Raw genomic sequence first — 20,103 nt, 5'->3', positions numbered from 1 at the left:
GCCTTTTCTGCCTTGACCACTAGCTCATTTGTTTATGCCAATGTACAAGCAGTAAGTCCCAACTAGGAACAAGGAATGGAACACTTCCGCAAGGCCATCTCTCTAGCAGGCAGCAGGACCACTAATCTTTCCTCCCGTTGGTATGAAAGAACAGCCACATCTATTCAACTTCAAGAACTCTCAAAAGATGCCAGATTGCCCTGAGCCCAGAATTAACCAGGTCCACAGAAGAAATCCAGTTCCTAAAGGAGGACCACATGGAGAACAAAGAGCTAGTTCTGGGGATGCTCAGACAAAGAAACCCAGATGTTGTCAGAAGGAGGCTATTCGTTCATTCCCATCTGCCCAGCCCCAAAATAATCACAGAGCAACTGTATTAATTGAATCACTGCTTGACTTATTAGCTTTAGCTTCTTATTGGCTAACTCTTACATCTTAAATTAACCCATTTTTATTATTTTATATTTTACCACAAGGTTCTCACTGTAGCTTTGGAGCCTGTCCTGGAAGTAGCTCTTGTAGACCAGGCTGGTCTCAAACTCACAGAGATCTGTCTGCCTCTGCCTCCCAAGTTCTGGGATTAAAGGCGTGTGCAACCACTGCCAGGCTTCTGATTCTACCTTCTTTGTCCCAGCATTCAATTTAGTTTTCTTGCCTAGCTTTATTCTGCTAAGCCACTGGCTGAAACAGATTTATTCATTAACCAATAAAAGCAACACATAGATAGAAGGACTTCCCACACTACCCAGGGATATCAAGAAATGGGACAGCTCCTGCTCCCTTAATTTAGGACTGGATCCACAGTTTGTCCAGTAGCATACCTGATTATACTACAGCATCTAGGGGAACCTATTTTTGCCTAAGAGGAAGCTCTGGACTGAGGACAGGTGATTCTCTGAGCAGAGAACATTTTCTTTTCTCTCTCTCCTTCTGTCCCTCCCCCCGCCTTCTTTCTTTCCTACCTTTCTTTTGGTTTTTCTGAGACAGGGTTTCTCTGTGTATCGCTGGCTGTCCTGGAACGTGCTCTGTTTGTAGACCAGGCGGGACTCGAACTCAGAGATCCACTTGCCTCTACCTCCTGAGTGCTGGGATTAAAGGCTACCACTGCCTGTCTAAAGAACAGCTTTGAAGAGGCTTGGTGAATGCCCACATTAGGGGCCTTGCAGCTCAACCATGGAGAGTGAAGACCCCTTGGGGAAACCCACCTTAGTTGAGGGTGATCAAGCTGACATTGTGAGAGCGAGAGGAGGCTCCTAGCCCGCAATGGTAACTCAAGGCAAAAAAGACCCCTCCTGCAGCCATTGTAGCTGACACCCGGGGATCCGTTCTCATTGTACATCCCAGGGGCCTTTGGGATGCTAGAGTTTGTCCTCTGCTCTGATGGTGCAAACAGGCTTTCTCTTCTTTTCATCAAACTATCACCATTTAATGATGATCACAAAGGAGAAATCTGGGTAGTTTACACACTGTCTGGTAAAGAACCTCTCCCAAGACTCTGCCCATGAGTTTGGTTCAAGCTAACCTGAGCAGGGTGCATGATGGCGCCAGCATCATGCTGTCATCTAGCTTCTTCCACCTGAGAGGATCCTCTTGAAGCAGGCTTGCCAAGTGTGTGGGTCATCTGAAAAGTCTCCTGAGCTCCTGTTATCCCCACACACCTACTTTCAGGGGGAGGGGGAGGAGCCTAGTGAAGGGAGGAGCTTCCTAAAGGAGTTCTTAGGTTTAGGCTTAATCTTCTGCCAATGATTTACTTCCCTCCGGGTGGTTGAATTGGAAGATTGGGCAGTGAGTTATCAGAATGTATACAGGAAAAATGTGTCCTCACTTCTAAGACCTCCAGGACTGGTGAACTGTGAGTCTCTGACTGGTAAGTGAGTTCTGGGCTCCTGGATTTGAGTTTTCTGACAGAGTTACATGGAAGGCAAAAAATGGGCCTTTTAGGAATCGAGATCCCTGCTGTCTTGGAGTCAGCTTGAGTCCAAGCAGCCTTCTGCAGGGAGGGAGCCACTGTGGTGACAACTGGAGCCTGGCCTTTGGTGGTAAGTGATTCAGGTTTGAGTCACAGCTCCAGTGCTGGTGAACTATGCTCACAATGTAACCCTCTAACTTTCAGTTTTTTTTTCTGAATTCTGTTAATTTTTGAACATGTTATATTCAATTCTTCTCTATCTGTGGTCATAGTTTGGAAAACTGGTGACACTTTGGCCTCTTTTAACATTTATATTAGTGATTTTTTTCTTTTGTTTCATTGACTTGGTTAGACTTGTCAGAATAATATTGATTGGTAAAAATGATGATTGCTTTTCTTTCCTTCTGTTAAGATACTTTGTGCACTGATAGTATATATATTAAATTGTCTTCCTATATAAATCTAAATCTAAGATGAATTTTTTATAATATTGCTGGGCTTGACTTGATTATATTTCACTTGAGACGTCTTTCATCTTATCAATAAGTGATATTCTTCTTCATTTTCTTGCATGCTACCTCTATTAGAACCACCAGGGTGAATTCTGATGAACTGTGTTGCTTAAGGAGAGGCCGGGAGAGCTGGAGGACATGCTGAAGGAACTCCATGTCTCCCTGTCGCTGGTCCTGATGTTTGCCTGTGGCCTGCTCTACCAACTCACCCTGAGGTCTCAATGCTTCTTTGCCTGCCTGCCTCTCTTCACATCTCCACAGGGGCCGGATGGCCTCTTGCGCAGTGGACGAAGCATCGTATTCATAGAGACGTCTGAAAGAGTGGAGCCACCTCCTCTGGTCACCTGTGCTGTGGAGTCTGCTGCCAAAATCTACCCCGAGCAGCCCATCATCTTCTTTATGAAAAAGCTCAGCAATGCCACACAGCTGACCCCTAACGCCAGCTACCCAGCCTTCTCCCTGCTCTCAGCCATAGACAATGTTTTCTTTGTCCCTTTGGACATGAAAAAACTGTTTGAAGACACACCCTTGTTTTCATGGTACACCAAAGTAAGTGTGCATTGAGAGAGTCTGTGTTGGAAGGGAGAAACAGAAGCAGCAAGGAAATGGGTCCAATACACTCACTGTAGACAGGCAACCCGAGCACAGGGGCTCAGGAAAGAATCAAATCTAGCCCTCAGACTAATAGGTTGGACTTCTGATTCAGCTAAATGGGAGACACTTCGGTTAAGTGATTGGGCTGGTTTCCTTTGCATCGAGTCTTATTTCTTTGAGTCTCATCGGTATTTTGGAGGCTCTTCTTAACTAAATGAAAATTCTTTTTATCTTTTCTAGGTACATACATGGAACACTTATTTTTCCCTATACTTTAAAGCCCATCTATGTTAAACCTTTTCAACACCAGAGGTGGAAACTAAGCAATATTTAAGATGAACTGATGTGGGCTGAGAATTCGGCAAGGCTCAGTTGCATGCTGCTCCATGAGATTGGATTGTAGCTAGAAATGATCGAGAAGCCCCCAGAACTCCTAGGAATCCAATAATCCTCTTCTTAGCAGTATGTCGTAATAAGGAAATAATATTTTAGTGTACTGTTGGTCCCACAGGAGATGCGCAGTTGGGTAGTGTTTAAGAGAATTAGCGTGCAATTACTCAAGGGTTCCGTTAGATAGGGCTTCACTAAGCTTTTCCTCTTTGGTTTTAACTGACTTCTTACGGGAAGTATAAACCAGCATAGAATGAAAGTGTCCTTTCCATTATAATGCAATTATAATTATTTCAGCTATGCAACCATTGCTAGCATTAAAGAGAACGGAGGAAGCCTTCATGGGGCATACACCAGTAATCCTACTACTTGGGAGGTAGAGGTAGGGAAATCAGGAATGTAAAGTCATCTTTGGCTTCATAGCAACTTGTAGGCCAGTTTGGGCTATTTGAGACTTTGTCTGAAAAAACACAAAATTCTGAAAACCAAAGACAAATCAAGTCTTTCTAACAAATAAGCAAACACAAACTAAAGAAACCAAACAATTGTTACAACAGATGTTTGAATATGATAGAAATAGAAGTGACTTTTAGAAAGATTGATTTTATAACAAAAATTTTCTAACTTTGTTTTTCTGAGACAGGGTTTCTCTGTGTAAGAGCTCTGGCTGTCCTGGAACTCACTTTGTAGACCAGGCTGGCCTCGAACTCACAGAAATCTGCCTGCCTCTGCCTCCTGAGTGTTGGGATTTCAGGCGTGCACCACCACCACTCAGCAGAAAGTTATTTTTTTCAGTACAAATAATTTTAAAGTTGGTGTCATAACATTTGCTTGTCACATGAAGTTCTATCTAAATTCTCATCCACCCTATACCAAATGTCATCAGATATTTAAGCTTTGTGAGCCAAGTAGCAAAAGTGAGGGTTTTGTATCTATTGCTGTGTTAGTTTGCCAGGGCTCAGACTTGGTGACCCTCAGCAACAGACGTTTAGGCTCTCAGCTCTGGGAGCCACAGACACAGCTTCCTTAACAGCTTCTGGTGGCCAAGCCGCTCCTTGGCTTGCATCCCATCCATCTACTCGCTGCCTCCTCCTTTAAACCCCCTTTTACCTCTGTGTGGGTACAGTCTCCGTCCACCCCATTCTTTGACTGACATCTGTGATATTTTTCAAGGACTCAACAGCATGACCCAGGATCATCACCCCGTTTCAATATCCTTGACTTTATCTTATCTGTAAATATCCTCTCCCCGTATTTATAGGTTCCCAGGAATCCTGCTATCTTGGGGGCAGTAATTATTTAACCTGTTCATAAAAGGAATAATAGCCTATTCATAAAAAGAGAAGAAGCCCCTTCCCTCCCCTGCCCTGTCTTGCTTCATTAGCGGGGTTCTGGTGTGTTGGTGTGTGGTTGGCAGGCTTGAATCTAGTTGCTATCACTTGTCAGACTAAGCTGTAACCCCCAGGCGAACACTTCTTATAGATTAGGTTGGCAGTGGCTGAGATTGAGGGAAGTTTCTGGGATCATTATCACTTTGATCTCCAGTGACTTTTAGATGCCAATGTCCCATCTGTTCTAAGAGCCCGGAAATATCAAATTGGAACTGGCCAGGAGGAAGTGGATCAATTCAAATGTATTAAGTGTCCATATGTTAGTCTTGGCAGTTGTCAGCAGCAGGGTTCCTGGAAGGTAGGTGTCACTGTCCCAGGAGCAGCAGGGGATAGAACAGGCCAGGAAGGCAGGTGGGTGCCAGGGATAGACAGCTTAGTCCGTGCCCTAGGACTGCAGAATCTTTCCCATACCTGGGCTAGACTGTTCTTCTCTAAACCTTGGAAAAAGAAATCTCAAAGCATGTTATTTTGGGAGATGCTGCAAACTCTATATTTTTCTCACAGATGAATCACTTGGGAGGAATACTAAAGCCTCATTATGGTTCTGAACTAAGGAAACTTTAGCCCTATGTAAAACTCTCCTTCAGTGTAATGGATAAATGACTTCTTGGAACCAAAATCCTTTGAAGCAAAGCTCAGGTTGTGCTAAGATGGACCTAGATTTTTTAGGAGTAAGGTGGGCCCTGCAATGCATAGCCCTTAGGTGTCTGCTCCAGCTGGGTCTGTAGGGTTCTGTGCCAGGGTGTGTAGCTACAGCATTCATGCCATGATACCCTTGAGGGAACTGGGTCATGGCATGTTGTGTCCCAGCTGGGCCTCCACAGGAGATAAATGGGGGGGGGACCTGTTAGCGTCCAATGTGCCATCATTTCCTAAGGACTGCTGGGTTTGCTATATGAACCCCATAGGTAGTTGTAGCTCTTGAAGATGTCCAGCACCAGCATGGACATCGTTCTCAGTCCTCTTTCTGCCACTCACCCCGTCTCAGGCGGATGGCAGGCTAATGCTCACATCCAGGCAGGGGGTTCTTCTTCTGCTTTTCTAAGGCTTTTGATGCTCTGTGTCTCTTAGTTCCGTCACAACCCCTAAATTCCCAAGTTAGACTGATTTTTATCAAAATGTAGTTTCTTTTGCATGAATGACTATCTGACGACAGGTGGCTCAGGTTCAAATTTAGCTGGTACCTGAGACAAGCGATGGAGCATCTCCATCCTTCAGTTTCTCGTTTGAAAGGTAGAATGACCATGCCCTTCGTCTCGGGGATCTGTGCAGATTATAAAGTGCTCAGAATGATCGCCAGCTATGAACTGTTCCTGAGGTTTCCGCAACTATAAATCATGACGGATTGTTTCCAGAAAATGTGAGGGTTTTTTTTTTAAACAAAGCTTTTGTTAGCTTGCTTTTATTCTTCATAGTAGAGTTTTAACTCATTTTTAAAAGTCAGAACCAAAGGCCTTCGTTTAATCTTTTACTTGATATACTTAAATTCTGAAAAAACTTATTTGGCTTTTTTTTTATTCAAAATCTTTCCATGCCAAAGGGGAACACTATGATTTATACTGATTTATTCTTATTCCTCTGGGTTCTTCTTCTGTTTGGCCTGTATTTTAGCATTTACAGTGATTTTTTTCTACCGACTTACCCATCATCTACCCAACAGTGAAGGCTGACCTGTTTTTATCTGGAATATGAACCCTGATCACTTCTCTCCTTCCCACCAGATTATCACCCTCGTCCAAGGCTGGACTACCTCAAGGAGCGCCTCGCCTGCTTCTTTGCTTCTGTCCCCATCCATTCCCGCCGTTGGCCCAGACTCTTGTCTGCATCTCAGCTAAAGCGACCCTTGGAAAACCCATTCAGATTATAGACCCCCTTTCTGTTCAACCTATCAAATAATTTCAAAGCTTGGTCCCATGAAGATATCACCTACATGACCTTTCCCTTTTCCGTACTCAACTCTGTTTTCATTGCCTGCCCCTCTCCCTGCCCCCACTCCGCTTCTGCCTCATGGTCAATATGCTTCTTCTGCCTTGGGGCCCTTGCAGTTGCTGACGACTCCAGCTTAGACCTTTCTCCCAGATGTTTTCAGGGTGCAGGCACACCCATCTACAACATTCAAGTTCCGGCTGGAACCTAGTGTAACATTCTGCACTCTCTCATCCCTTTATAGTCCCCCCACTGGCCTTTTTATTCCTTTCATAATCCTTATCAACACCCAAAGCAGTATATATTTGTTTATTATCGATCTCCTCCCAGGGGGGATTTTTCCTGTTTGTTCATTGCAATGCTTTTAGCAACGTCACAGTGCTTGGTGCATAGTAAATAGGTCCTCAGCAAACTTCACTGAAGGAACTTTCAAGCAAACAAAGGCATGCGTTCATGCAGGGGTAGATTCTTTTTCTTTCCCCCAATTCTCAACTAGTGTATTGATTTTCTTTCTGAGTTTCCTAGCTTGTTTTTATTTTTTTATTTATTTTTTAAAAATACCAGTCTTCAACATTTTGAGGACTTAAAAAAATCCGTCCTTCTCAGCTTCACCTTTATGGTTATTGTCACCCACATGGAAGACAGACTCACACTGTTCACTGTGAAATTCCTGCTGAATTTTGCCTCTATCTTTCCACTGCTTTGATGAAAGAAAACCCATTTTTTTTAAATCTTCAATAGCTGCTAAAAATTTTTGCATTGATGCCAATTGCTGCAAACTCTTTACTTCAGGGGAAATTGGAGGGTGAAGGTAGGTTGAGAAATTTGTAAAGTTTGGCTTGCAGTCAAATAAATTTTGGGGACTCTACCTTGTTATGGTCCTTCCTAGCCTCCCTTAACTGCTTGCGGGCTCATTTGTACCTGTTCCCATAGGTCAACAGCAGTAAGGAGAAACACTGGCTTCATGTCAGCTCAGATGCATCCCGCCTGGCTATCATCTGGAAATACGGGGGCATCTACATGGACACCGATGTCATCTCTATCAGGCCCATCCCGGAGGAGAACTTCTTGGCAGCCCAGGGTTCCCAGCACTCCAGTAATGGGGTGTTTGGGTTCCTCCCCCACCACCCCTTTCTGTGGGCCTGCATGGAGAACTTTGTTGAGCACTATAACTCACGCATTTGGGGCAACCAAGGTCCCAAATTGATGACAAGGATGTTAAAGATGTGGTGCAAACTCCAAGACTTCCAAGAACTGGGTGACCTGAAGTGTCTGAATATCTCCTTCCTCCATCCCCAGAGATTTTACCCTATCCCTTTTCCTGAGTGGAGGCTTTACTACCAAGTGTGGGATACAGAGCCGAGCTTCAACAACTCCTATGCCCTGCATTTGTGGAACTACATGAATCAAGAGGGCAAGACTGTGGTTAGAGGAAGCAACACCCTGGCAGAAAATCTCTATCGAAAGCACTGTCCTAAAACTTACAGGGCTCTGATTCAAGGCGCAAAAGGGGCAGTGTCCAGGGAGCCGGGTATGGGTTAACAGATAGAGGGCTCCTGCTGCTACGGGGAACTGGACACTTCCGGGCTACCCCACGCTCACTAGGTCTCCATCGTCTCTAGGGCTAGGAGCGAATCCCTATCTTCAGGATTAACTTTCTCTGGTGGCAACAGCATACTTCCAACGAAAAGTGGCTGTAGACACAGAAGTTTATTTATCCTTGGTGGAACAGCAAGTGTGAAGGCAGGTAATTTAGGACAGGTATTTTAACAGTGGCCGTGGGAAGCCTAGGCTTGAATCTTCCTGTTTTGTGTCCTAGCGTCTGTAGTCAAAGCTCCATGTGGCTGCTGAACCTCCAGCCCATCATCTGGTTATTCCAGACACTAGGATGGCAGAAGGAGGAAAGAAAAAATGCATTTCATAAAGCCTTTATGTAAGTACTTTATAAGTGTAAATACCATGAACCCTTGCATCTCCCTGGCTAGACTGTAGCTGCAAGACAGGCTGGTGGGGTAGCTAATAGGTCTGTTTATGTTCTATTTTATTTAATATTGTGAGATTAATTTTAACACCCATCAGAATGAAAGGAACATGGTTGTTGTTGTTGTTGATTTGATTTTTAAGACAAGGTCTCTTGATGCAGTCCTGGATGTTCTGGAACTCACGATGTAGACCAGAATAGCATCCAATGCAGAGATCTACCTGCCTCTGCCTCCTGAGGGCTGGGATTAAAGGTGTGTGGCACCATACCCAGCCCTTGACTTTAACGTCTATATTAATCCACTTTCTGCTGCTATAACAAAATACTGGAAGTGGTAAATTTATTAAGAAAAGAGATTTATTTATCCCTTAGATTGGGGGTTGGAATCTTGACTCAGATGACTCTCTCTGTTTGGCCTCTAGTGAAGCCTTCATGGAGGAGGGCATAACAGTGGCAGGACACATGGAGAAGAGGTCCCATGATGAATTGGGAAGCCAGAAAAGTGGAGGAACCAGGCCCCTTGCATGCACCCCTATGGGTGTGATCGGGGGGAGGCCTTGCTGTTTATCCCTGGTGGGCCTCAAGCTCTCAGTCCTTTTTCCTAAGCCTCAGAGGGCTGGAATCACAGCTGTGTGCCACCATGGCCAGCGCAGTCTTTCTCTTTTTGTAAGAACTAACTGCAATCCCATCAAAGGTACATTTATTCCTTTGGATGATGGAAACTTCCCATGAGTTCATTGCATCCCCCTTCTTCTCAAATGTTCTACCACCCCTCCACATTGTCACACGGGAGAATGAGCTTAAAACACAGGAACCCATGTGTAAATTACAGCAGCGTTCTCTAATCCATTAAGTCAGTAAATATTGATCGTTTTTCCTGGGTACCAAGCGCTAATTTAGGGGCCAAAGATGAGGGTGAACCAGTCAGTCTTCGTCTCAGCACATGTGGCCTAACTACTGGCCGCTTGTCCTCAGGAACGTCTCCTCCCATCCCCAGCCTTCCACACACTGTCATTTTCCGATGCACACATCTGGCCTATCACAGCTGTCGCTTCAGAGCAAATGATGAGCTCGAGCAATTGAAATCTGCTTCTTCCCAGATTCAGATGAAAACTGACTTCCTCTAAGCATCACGCTGTATACTATAAACACATGTGATTTTTATTTTTCCATTAAAATACAAATAAATTCACTGCCTCTCAAGAGGCATGAAAATTAATATTATTGATTTTTTTTTTCTGTAAGCGGTTATCAACCAAGGCTTTCTAGAATTTCCCTCTTGGTTGTTTGCTTTATGGAAAAATTTATACTTTTTTCCAAACACAAAATTATGGTATCTTATGCGACTCTACATCCATCTGTTGCCTTTTATTCTTAAATTTTCCTTTTCAAGAATCATGGCTCTGATAGTCTTATTTAGAAATTGGGGGAGATGGCTCACTGGGCAAAGGTGCTTGCTGCCTGATGGCCCGAATATGAGCCTTGGAACTCATGTGGTAGAAAGGAGAACCAGCTCCTGCAAGTTGACCTCTGACCTCCACGTGTGTGTGCTGTCGTGTACATGTACACACACACACACACACACACACACACACACACACAATGTAAAGAGACCAAACAACCCAAAACATTCACAAGTCCTGTGTCCTGCCTTGGACTTATGTATTCCATTACTTGCTGTAGTCTCTGACATCTGACTCCCCAGTCAGGTTGTGCGTCCCTCTCCCCCACCATGATGCTCTCTCTTTGTGTCCTGAGACAGTGAACCCTGGTGTTCAGTGTTTCGCAAATGAGAATTCCATGTTAGCCCTGTTGGGAAGGAGCAGGTCGGCTCTTATTGCTGTCTCTGAACAATGCTTTCCAGCTAAGCACCCTGAACACAGACGTTTGAGGGAGTTGAGTGAAAACCCTCTGAACTTCTCAAACATATATACGGTTTCCAGTGAGACCAAATAATCAATAGCAATGTCATGTGAGATTCCTTAGGCTGGGTTCTACTTGTACGGATTTTTTTTTGAGGCAATAATGATACTTTGATGTTTAGAGAGTCCCTTGTTTAGCAGTAAAATGAATTTTTGATTAGTAAGTGTGCAAAATAAATTAACAACTTGTAAGGAATACCATCTGTATGGTAGAAAAGGGTGAATTTAAAACACTTCTAGTGGTTTGAGGAAAACAGAACAATGCAATTTTTTGTTAATTTTGAAAAGGTTGATTGTTACCTATGTTTAACGGGATTTATATTTTCTTATTCTATGCAGTATAAATAGCATGTTTTTTAAAATGTTGGGGTATTTTTCTATTTTTATTGATCTGTAACCACTCTGTATGTTTAGAACATTAATATTTTATTGTTATGCTGCTATTTTTCAGTCTGTCCTTTTTTGATTGTACTATTTAAATTAAAAAAATATTCTTTTGTAATTTCACATATGAGTATAGTGCATTTAAATTCTATCGAATTAGTGCTTCCTGTCTGTATATGACTGTAGGACACTACCCACTGAAACACGGGCAACCTGCCACAGGCCATACTGTTGAAGAAAGCTGACTCTCCCTGTCTCAGCATCCACTGACTGACAATAGCTCCTCAGGTAAAGGTAGGGCCTCATGAGTCCCTTCCTTCTCTTGCGGTTGACTGGGTTGATCTTGTGCCATTTTGGATCACCGACTATAGCCCCTGTGGACCCATGAGTTCTTTGGCCCTGTTCCGTCCAGAAGACATTAGTTCCCAGCAATCTTCCCTGACCTCTGGCTCTTAAAATGTTTCCATCTTCTCTTCTGTGATGTTCCCTGAGTCTTGAGGATAAGGAGTTATGATATATATGTCACATTTAGGAATGAACACTCAACAGTCACTTATTTTCAGTATTTTGACCTGCTTTGAGTCTTTGTATTGATTGCTATCTGCATAAGAAATTTATCTGGAGCTGGGCCGTGGTGGCACAGGCCTTTAATCCCAGCACCTGGGAGGCAGAGGCAGGCGACTCTCTGTGAGTTCAAGGCCAGCCTGTCTACAGAGTGAGTTCCAGGACAGATTCCAAACCTACACAGAGAAACCCTGTCTCAAAACAAAAACAAAAACAAAACGAAAACAAAAAACAAAAACCACCATGAAAACAAAACAAATCAAAAAAGGAAGTATGGCCTTGTTTGAGGAGGTGGGTCACTGGGGGTGGGCTTTTGACATCCAGTGGCTCACTCTTCTCTTCCTGCTGCCCATGGATCAAAATATAGAACTCTCAGCTGCTTCTTCAGCACTATTCCTGCCATGTCTACTACCACACCGAGTTTGCCTTAGCAAAGGAAGGCAACCAATTTATTCACTGAGGCTGGTGGAAATCATACACAGGTACCTTTGGCTAATTTCCATAAACTTTGAGGATTACAGTGAGAAGACAGCTGGGAAGCCAATAGCCAAGCATGCTCAGTGTGTGCCCAGAGGGACATACCATGGATCACCCAGGCCTGAGCTGAGCCTAGAGATCCTGAAGCTCATTTACAACCCTGAGAGTTAAGAGTTTATTTTTTCTTCTTTACAGCTAAAAAAAAGTGAAAGTCAGAGAGGTTATAGTGACTTTCTCAGGGCTACACAGTTTGGGAATGAGGGATATGGATTTGTCTTTGATTTTAAAGCCTGGATACTTTGCTCTCAGGTAGAAGGGAGGAAGAGCAATATTTGTTATTGAAGGACATAATATAGATATTCTTATTTGTTCCTGGTTTCTGATCACCATTTCTTCCCACACTTAAAATTTGTGATAAAAATCTATCATCTATCAATCAATCTATTTATCTATCTATCTATCTATCTATCTATCTATCTATCTATCTATCTATCATCTATCTAGCTATCTATCATCTATCTAATATAGTTTGCTGTTTTAGCCGTTTTTAGTGTAAAATTCAGGATGTTAAGCACTCATATGCAATCACTGCTGGCATACCTGGAAGTTTTTCACCATTCCCAGCTGAAGCTCTGCACTCATCAAGGGCAACTCTGTAGTACGGATAATAAAAACCAGGAACAGATATTGGGGGGTCTAACCAGAAAAGCAGAAACACAAAGCAGCCAAGCCACTAGAGAAGTCTTACCTCTACCAAGGCTGGGTGACTGCAGACTAAACAAACTAAGCCTCTCTCTCCTCTCATTTTCTATTCCCTCTAGTGCTGGGATTAAGGGCCTATGACTCCCTAGTACTGGGATTAAAGGTGTGAGCCACCACCACCTGGATTTGTTTTCTGCATTGATCTTGTGTAGCCCAGGGTGGCCTTGAACTCACAGAGATCCATCTGCTTCTGCCTCCCAAATCCTGGGGTTAAAGTTGTGTGCCACCACTGCCTGACCTCCAGTGGTTTAGCTTTTTCCTTCTGACCTTTAGGTAAGCTTTATTTATTAAGGCACAAATAAAATATCACTATACAACTTCTTACTTCCCATCTCTATTGACCCTGGCAACCACTCTCCTATGTTCTGTCCTGTGTAGTGGTTTGAATGGAAATGATCCCCACAGGCCCCCACAAAATGGCACAATTAGGAGGTATGTGTGGCCTTGTTGAAGAAGGGTGGCTTCGTTGGAGGAAGTATGCCACTGGGAGTGGGCTTTGAGGTCTCAGAAGCTCAAGCCAGGTCCAGTGTGTCACTTTCTGTTCCTGCTGCCTGCCAAGCTGGATGTGGAACCCCAGCTACCTCTCCAGCACCATGTCTGCCTACACGCTGGCATGCTTCCTGCCATGATGCTAATGGACTAAACCTTTGAAGTGTAAGCCGGCCCAGATTAAATGTTTTCTTTTATAAGTGTTGCTGTGGTCACGGTGTGTTGAGATAATCTTCACAGCAATAAAACCCTAAGCCACCTTGTAAATGGACAGCAAGCCTCTTTCATTTTATAATGAGTTTGTTTACTTTGCTTATCTGTTAGCTCGTCAATATAAAAATCAGTATATAATGGCTGGGCGGTGGTGGTGCATTCAAGAGGCAGAGACAGGCGGATCTTGGTAAGTTTGAGGCCAGTCTGGTCTACAGACAAACCCTGTCTTGAAAAACTAACTCCTCCCCCCCCAAAAAAATTCAGCATATAAAAGGAAGAAGGTTTATTTTTGCTCACGGGTCTAGAGATTTCTATAGAGGGCAGAGTTGTCTGCCCCATTGCTTTGGCTTGTGGTAATCTGTTTTAGTAGAGTGAAATCTCTCACCCTAGGCAGGAAAGCAGGATCTGGGGGCTCACTGTCACATTCAAGGTCTCTACCTAATATATTGAAGTGTACCAGCTAGGCGCCATCTCTTAAATGTCCCACCAGCTTTCCGCAGTACCATGCTAGGGTCCAAGGCTTTACCACATGGACTTGGGGATACTTAACCAAACAACAGCAGTGATGTTATTATGAACGGGGCCTCCAGAAAGGGATCAGGTCATGAGTCCCAATCATGACCTCACAGCTGGATTCAGTGCCCTTCTAGAGGAATCTGCAAGGATGACTAGACCCTTTTGTGGGTCTGTCAGGAAACAGTGGTTCAGCAAAGATGGAATCTGCTCATGCCTTGATCTTAGACTTCTTGTTGGGTCTGTAGTAATTTTATCATAGTTGTCTAAATAGACAAAGATAAAGTTGATTCATGTTATAGCATGTTATAGTACATCGCAGTACTTCCTCCCTCTTTAAGGGTGAATGATATTCCATTAGATGTATAAACTACCTGTTGCTTATTCAACTAGCTGTCAATGGGCACTTGTTTCTGCATTTTGGCTGTCATGAATAATACTAGTATTTTATTTTACAGTGTGTGTGTGTTTGTGTCTGTATGCTCAAATATCAGAAAGCAGCTTTCAGGAGATTTTGCTTTCCTTCCACTGTGTGGGTTATAGGAGTTCAACTCAGGATATCAGACTAGGTGACAAAGCCTGTTACCTGCTGAGCCATCTTACCAGCCCGATAGTGCTATTTTAAATACCAGTGTCCCACAACCAAGGCAACTATTGCAAAAGATTGCATTTAATTGGGAGCTTAACAGATTCAGAGGCTTAGTCCATTATCACAGAGAGGATGACAGAAGGCAGTCATAGTGATGGAGAAGTAGCTGAGAGATACATCCTGATCTGAAAGCAGAGAGAACGAGAGACTGGGTTTGGCATGGTCTTTCTGAAACTTCACAGCTCACCTGGAGGGACACACTTCCTCCAACAAGACCACACCTCTCAATCCTTCCAATCCTTTTAAACAGCGCCACTCCCTGGGGACATTCAAAGCATTCAAAGCCTATGGGAATCATTCTAATTGAAGACACAACACGTTGATTGCTGGATCACATGGTAACCCAAAGTAACTTCTCCATGGAGTCCCCATTTTGTTTTCAACAGCAGCAATACCATTTTGTATCCCATCAACAATGCCCAGAAATTTGAGTATCTCCCCACCATTGCCGATACTTATTTCCAGTGCTTTCATATTGCCGTCCCAAGATGCAGAGCTTGGCATATGGAAGCTGTGGGGAGAGGAAGGCCTTAAGATACACCCCCCAACTCCAACTTAAAATTAATGAGCCATAAGGAGAAGGAAGAAGGGCCAGTATCAGGAGAGAGAAAATAATTCCCCCCAACTCCTGTCCCAGCTTTCTGGGATCCGGATAAGGGATCCGGAAAGCTGTTGCCATCTGACCAAACCCGAGCACTCTGGAGTCTCTCCTAAAATCCCTTTAGTTTGGCGGGCTGCAGAGATGCTTGCAGAGGGTGAGGGACAGCAGCAGCTGCCCTAGTTTGCCTTTGTCGTGGGTGAAATGTGGAAGTGAAGAGATGGCGACAAAGGAGTCTGTCCTGCCGCCCACCAAGGCCTGCGAACTTGGGATGCTGGATTTTGTTAACGGAGTCAAAGAGGCAGTCCCTCCTTCCCCCTTTCCCTACAGCTCTAAAAATAGCTGTTCCCGGGCGCTGGGGAGAGGCTCCGCCTCTGCTGTGGGTGGGGGTGAGAGGCACCGGAGACCCTGGGCTCTGAGCTACTACTGCGGTAGAAAGGCGTGCAGGATCCCTGCACTCGACTAGCTGTGTCCGCGTGACTGGCAGCATCCTCGGACTGCACTGCTGGAGATGAGGTGAGTCTGGACCTGTGGGTGTGGGTGGGGTGAGTGAAGACGTGGCACCTCTCCCAGACTTCAAATCACCAGTCCCTGCACTGGGCGACCCCCAGGGTGACCCAGGCCTCCCCGGAAAACTATGCCTGGAATCCAGCCGGGAGCCGCGGGAGGCAGCGTGGTTCCAAGCGGCGCTACTCGGCCGCTGCGCGCGCAGGTTAAACATTAGTGGCCGCGGTCACCCAGCCAGGAACCGAGCTCACGACGTCCAGCTCCCTGTGCCTCCATCTCAGCGGCCTCGGATTGTTTTGGACTGAGGTACCTTGCCGGCCGTAGAACTCTCATGCTCGGAAGCGTGGAATGGGATGACTGATACCCAACTCCCCTGCCCCACCCCCACCCCAACCCCGTCTTCTTCGGGAGGGTGGTTTTGGGAATGGAGTTTTTGGAAACAGTAAAAGGATCTAAGGGGGTGACGATCTGAGTTCCGTAGAGAAGGGATCGGGAGTGTGTGGGGGGGTTGGTTTCTAACAAGATGAATTTTGAACAAACATTGGCATCTCTAGTTCCTCAGCTTCCGGTCCCTGGCTGAAGTTTAGCAGGAGTACAGCGTTAGCAATAGGAGGTGAATGTGATTTTAAGTCCACGAGAGACTGGGTAGGCATAGGGCAAGAGTGTACAAGGCAGGAACAGAGGACGGGGCTTGGGTAGGACTGATTGCCTTTACAAAGGATCCCCAAGGGCCCAAAGCTTGTGCTGACCTGGCCATGTCCCCAGGAATTGATTTCTAGCAGAATTAGGTGAGGCCTAGTGAGTGTGAGATGTTTGAATCCTGCCTGCTCCATCTGCCTGTGACTGTGCCTGTGTTGTGTCTCCTGAGCAAGATGGTTACTACTACTACCTCCTTCTTTCCCCCGGGGTGTGATCTGGCAGGTGAAAACAGCCTTGCTCTGAGATTGTCCGCTAGCACCAAGCACCAAGAGACCTCTGCCTCCTGTGGTCTTAGATGCGGGTCTCAGGTTCCGAGCAGAACCTCTTGTGCAGCTGGGCTGTGGGTTCTACCTCGGGAGCTGAACTTTTATCAGAAGGGTAATTGGCCGCTCAGATCACCAAGTGGAGAAGGGGGAGGCTTGGTAGGCAGTTCTGAATGGCCTGTGGCCTCTTTGCAGAAAGGCAGTGTGGCCAACAAGGCAGACCAAGCACTTGCCTCTTACCAGAGCTGGCGATTCTAGTGAGGGGTCTGGCCCAGACTAAAGATGGAAAATTCTGCTAGGAAACAACAACGCCTTAATAGACAAGAAACACTGGTACAGCCTGTCAGTTTTCTTTCCAATGTGAAGCAGGTTTTGTTTGTCTTTGACACTTCTGTGCCTGGCACAATAGGTCATGCTGCCCTAGCCCTCTGCTCTGAGATACTCTCAAGAGGCGTCTGTTGGGGCTCCGCCTCCACTCTTATTTTAAAGAAAATCTTTTTGTGACCAACAGTCGCAATACGCTTTTATAAATACTTTTCTGAATTCTTTGAGAATCTCCCACAGGTATTCTGATCATACTCCCTTGCCCTCTCCACCCTCGCTTCCCTACCCACCCAACTTTGAGATCCCCCTGTCCTCCCCCCACCCCCCAATTGTGTTGTCTCTCTGTTCCTGTGAGTAGGGCCTGCCCTGGAGTATGGTTGACCTGTAGGGGTCATGTAAGTGCTCTCCTGGTACTGTATTTAAAAACTTCTCTTTGGAGCTGGAGATGTAGCTTGGTGGTAGAGCTCATACTTAGCGTGGGCAAGGCCCTGCACTGGGTGCCCACCGGCACACCTTGAACTGGGTGCCCACAGGCACACCCACACCAACAAGCAGTAAAGAGGAAACCGTTTCAAAGTTGCTGGGCAGAGGGGGCCGGCTACAAGGAGTAGTCTCTGGGAGTGGATCTCTCTTTTGCTGCTCGGCAGTCCTGAGAGTGGATACAGTCCCTAGACACCTTTTTAACTTTTAAGAAAACATTTCTTCAGTAAAACCAGAAGCTCTAAGATCTAGACTAGAGTGTGTGGAAAGTGTTCTGCAGTCCTCGCTCCCTAGCTTCGTAGCTCATTCCCATCAGGGCCTCCAGCACTCCCTGGCCTCTGGTGTGCAGAGAGCCTGTTTGCAAACTGTGGGAAGGTTTCCTTGGCAGCCATGACAATTAGCACTAATGACAAGCTGGGAGTTCCCCAGGGCAGGCGCTGTGAAGTTAGCTTGGAAGCCAGGGCAAGTTTGTAAATGATTGCCCGCAGCCTGGAGAAGCCTGGCCCTTCCAGAACCTTCCTCTTGCTTTCATTTTGAGGAAGAAAGGGACAGTGAGATATCTAGAGGCCACTTAAATGAAAAAAAGAATCTGATGTTTGGGCACTTTTGTGAATATTACTTTGGCAGAAGAGCCATACAGCTTCTGGGATTTGTTCCCTCATGGAACCGCTGGCTTGGAAGGTAGTAAACACAGCCGCTGACTTTTCTTTTTTTTTTTTTTTAACATTGGGTGTGGAATTGCACCAGGGGAAAAGAACATTCTCTCATAGTGGAGAGAAATACTAGCATAAAGCTCCATTTGGATCTAACTCATGAGAGTAAAGTCGATTGCAGAGTTTCCCTGAACCCCATCAGAACGTGTAGATACAGGTAACACAGCCTCAGGTTTCCTAATGCTGGTGAATCATCGCTCCTTTGTGTTTCTGTTCCCAGATGTGGGAAAACAGTCTGCTGATAGCTCAGTCTGGAGAAGGCCGAGTCCCTGCCCCTGGGGTGTGCGGTTTCTTGGTTACCAGCCACACGCTCATGTGGCTTTGTCTTCTGCCTATCCTTACCAGGAAGCAGGCTTTGGAGCTGAAGTACATTGAGGATTTAAAGATTCCAGCACTGACCCTGTCATGATTGGCTGTGAGCGCTGGCAGCCCTTCCATTCTGCTCGAGAAAGCCCAGGTACTGTATTCCCACAATGGAAAATAATTTTTAACATTTGTATGCCATCACTGCCATTATCTTTGGGAGGTTGGTTGTAATTCAGATTTGTGGAGTCAGACAGAAATAGCACCTTCAGTCTGGTACAGTGCCTGGCAGGTAGGTGCTTGATAACAGCTGCAGCCATCAGATCACCATCTATATGATTTCCCACATTCCTAGCCTACCTTTTGAAGCCAGGACCCCCAGACCTTTAGAGTCACAGAAGGAGATAGGAGTGATACTTTTGGGGGTGCAGTAAAAGCTCATGAATTGAGAACTTACCCTCAGAATTCTATGTAAGCAGAGTAGGCCGTCCCCTCACGGTGTTTATGAAGTTTGCTTTCGCTGTGAACAAAAAGCTTTGAGAGACACTAGAAGAGCAAGCTGTGGATCCATAGCTTAACAGCCGTGCTGGGCAGCGGGAAGACTCGCTGATGTGCCTGAGCCCGCCCACAAGAGCCGGTAGTAGCCAGTGGGACTAATTGGTGACTGCTGGTGGTCAAGGCATCTAACACTTCAGTGTGACCGCATTTCCCTGTAGTGAGTCCAAGTGAAAGACCTAACTCATTTGTCCTGTTGATCCTCACTCTTGGTGGGCCTCGCCTCATTTCTCCAGAGTCCCAAGAACACAGAGTTGTGAGGCAAATAGTATAAGATTTTGGAAGCTTTGCTCAGTTTGATAACCACCAGGAAATACGTCAGAGAGGGCGATACAATAGACAGGAATAAGGAAGGAACAGACAGGAATAAGACAATGTGTAGCCCCTGAAGATCTCAGGCCTGGGGGCGCACATGGGGAGGAAGGCCACAGCAGTGTCTTGGTGGGGACCCCTTCTTGGATCCTACCCTGACATCACTCTCTAGGGTAAGTTTTGCGTATTTTTTTGTCTTTTCAGAGACTAAACTCTGGAGCCAGGCTCTGTAATTAGGTGACGTGGGAAAATCACGCCCCTCCGTATCCACTCTCAATTTCTTCATCTGTGTAATGGGTTACTGTGAGAATTAACCGGGACAACCTGTAAAACCTTAGAACTGGAGTTCAGAGATGTTTCATTTCTCCCTCCTCCATCTCCACTTCCCCTTCCTTCACGCTGGCAGGGGCCATTGTCCGGGATCCCCTCCATTCTGACCTGTGGTGCCTGTAGCTCTTTGTAAGGGCGTGGGAGTCCTTTGCTGACATGGACCAGAGTGAGTTCTCAGTGCTCTGGAGTCCCAGAGAAGAGCCAGGAAATTTGAACTCTGGGCCTGGAAGGGATTTCTGGTGACAGTCAAGATGAGCCGAGCCTTGAAGCATGTGTCCGTCTTACGCAGGAACAGAAGGAAGTGGCAGGGAGCAGTCTATCCTGAGGGGCCGCAGAAGCAGTG

The 20,103-nt window shown here is 45.6% G+C and overlaps 2 protein-coding genes across 3 annotated transcripts in view; both read left to right on the top strand.

Moving 5' to 3' along the window:
- The first annotated feature begins 2,559 nt into the window (after nt 1-2,559).
- On the top strand, nt 2,560-9,830 carry A4gnt (alpha-1,4-N-acetylglucosaminyltransferase). The gene is made up of 3 exons (XM_075967549.1): nt 2,560-2,970; nt 7,656-8,253; nt 9,679-9,830. Exons 1-3 carry the CDS (start codon nt 2,560-2,562, stop codon nt 9,828-9,830), a joined length of 1,161 nt encoding a protein of 386 aa, XP_075823664.1.
- A 5,639-nt stretch (nt 9,831-15,469) lies between these two features.
- Nucleotides 15,470-20,103, top strand: part of Dzip1l (DAZ interacting zinc finger protein 1 like) — a 46,586-nt gene continuing 41,952 nt past the window's right edge. Inside the window, exons 1-2 of one of the 2 annotated variants that reach the window (XM_075964883.1) lie at nt 15,470-15,790; nt 18,606-18,717. The gene's annotated coding sequence lies outside the window, so the exon portion shown is untranslated. The remainder of the gene's footprint in view (nt 15,791-18,605; nt 18,718-20,103) is intronic. The other variant, XM_075964884.1, reaches the window with a different exon arrangement.

This window comes from Microtus pennsylvanicus, chromosome 3 (assembly GCF_037038515.1).
Source record: "Microtus pennsylvanicus isolate mMicPen1 chromosome 3, mMicPen1.hap1, whole genome shotgun sequence".
In the NCBI taxonomy this organism is placed as follows: Eukaryota; Metazoa; Chordata; class Mammalia; order Rodentia; family Cricetidae; genus Microtus; species Microtus pennsylvanicus.
This window is presented reverse-complemented; position numbering and strand designations above follow the sequence as displayed.

Bases quoted from the DNA above. Each gene is read 5' to 3' on its own strand.
- A4gnt (XM_075967549.1), top strand. From the start codon at position 2,560: ATGCTGAAGGAACTCCATGTCTCCCTGTCGCTGGTCCTGATGTTTGCC. The intron at 2,971-7,655 runs GTAAGTGTGCAT...CTGTTCCCATAG, and splicing joins TGTTTTCATGGTACACCAAA to GTCAACAGCAGTAAGGAGAA. The intron at 8,254-9,678 runs GTATGGGTTAAC...GCTTGTCCTCAG, and splicing joins GGCAGTGTCCAGGGAGCCGG to GAACGTCTCCTCCCATCCCC.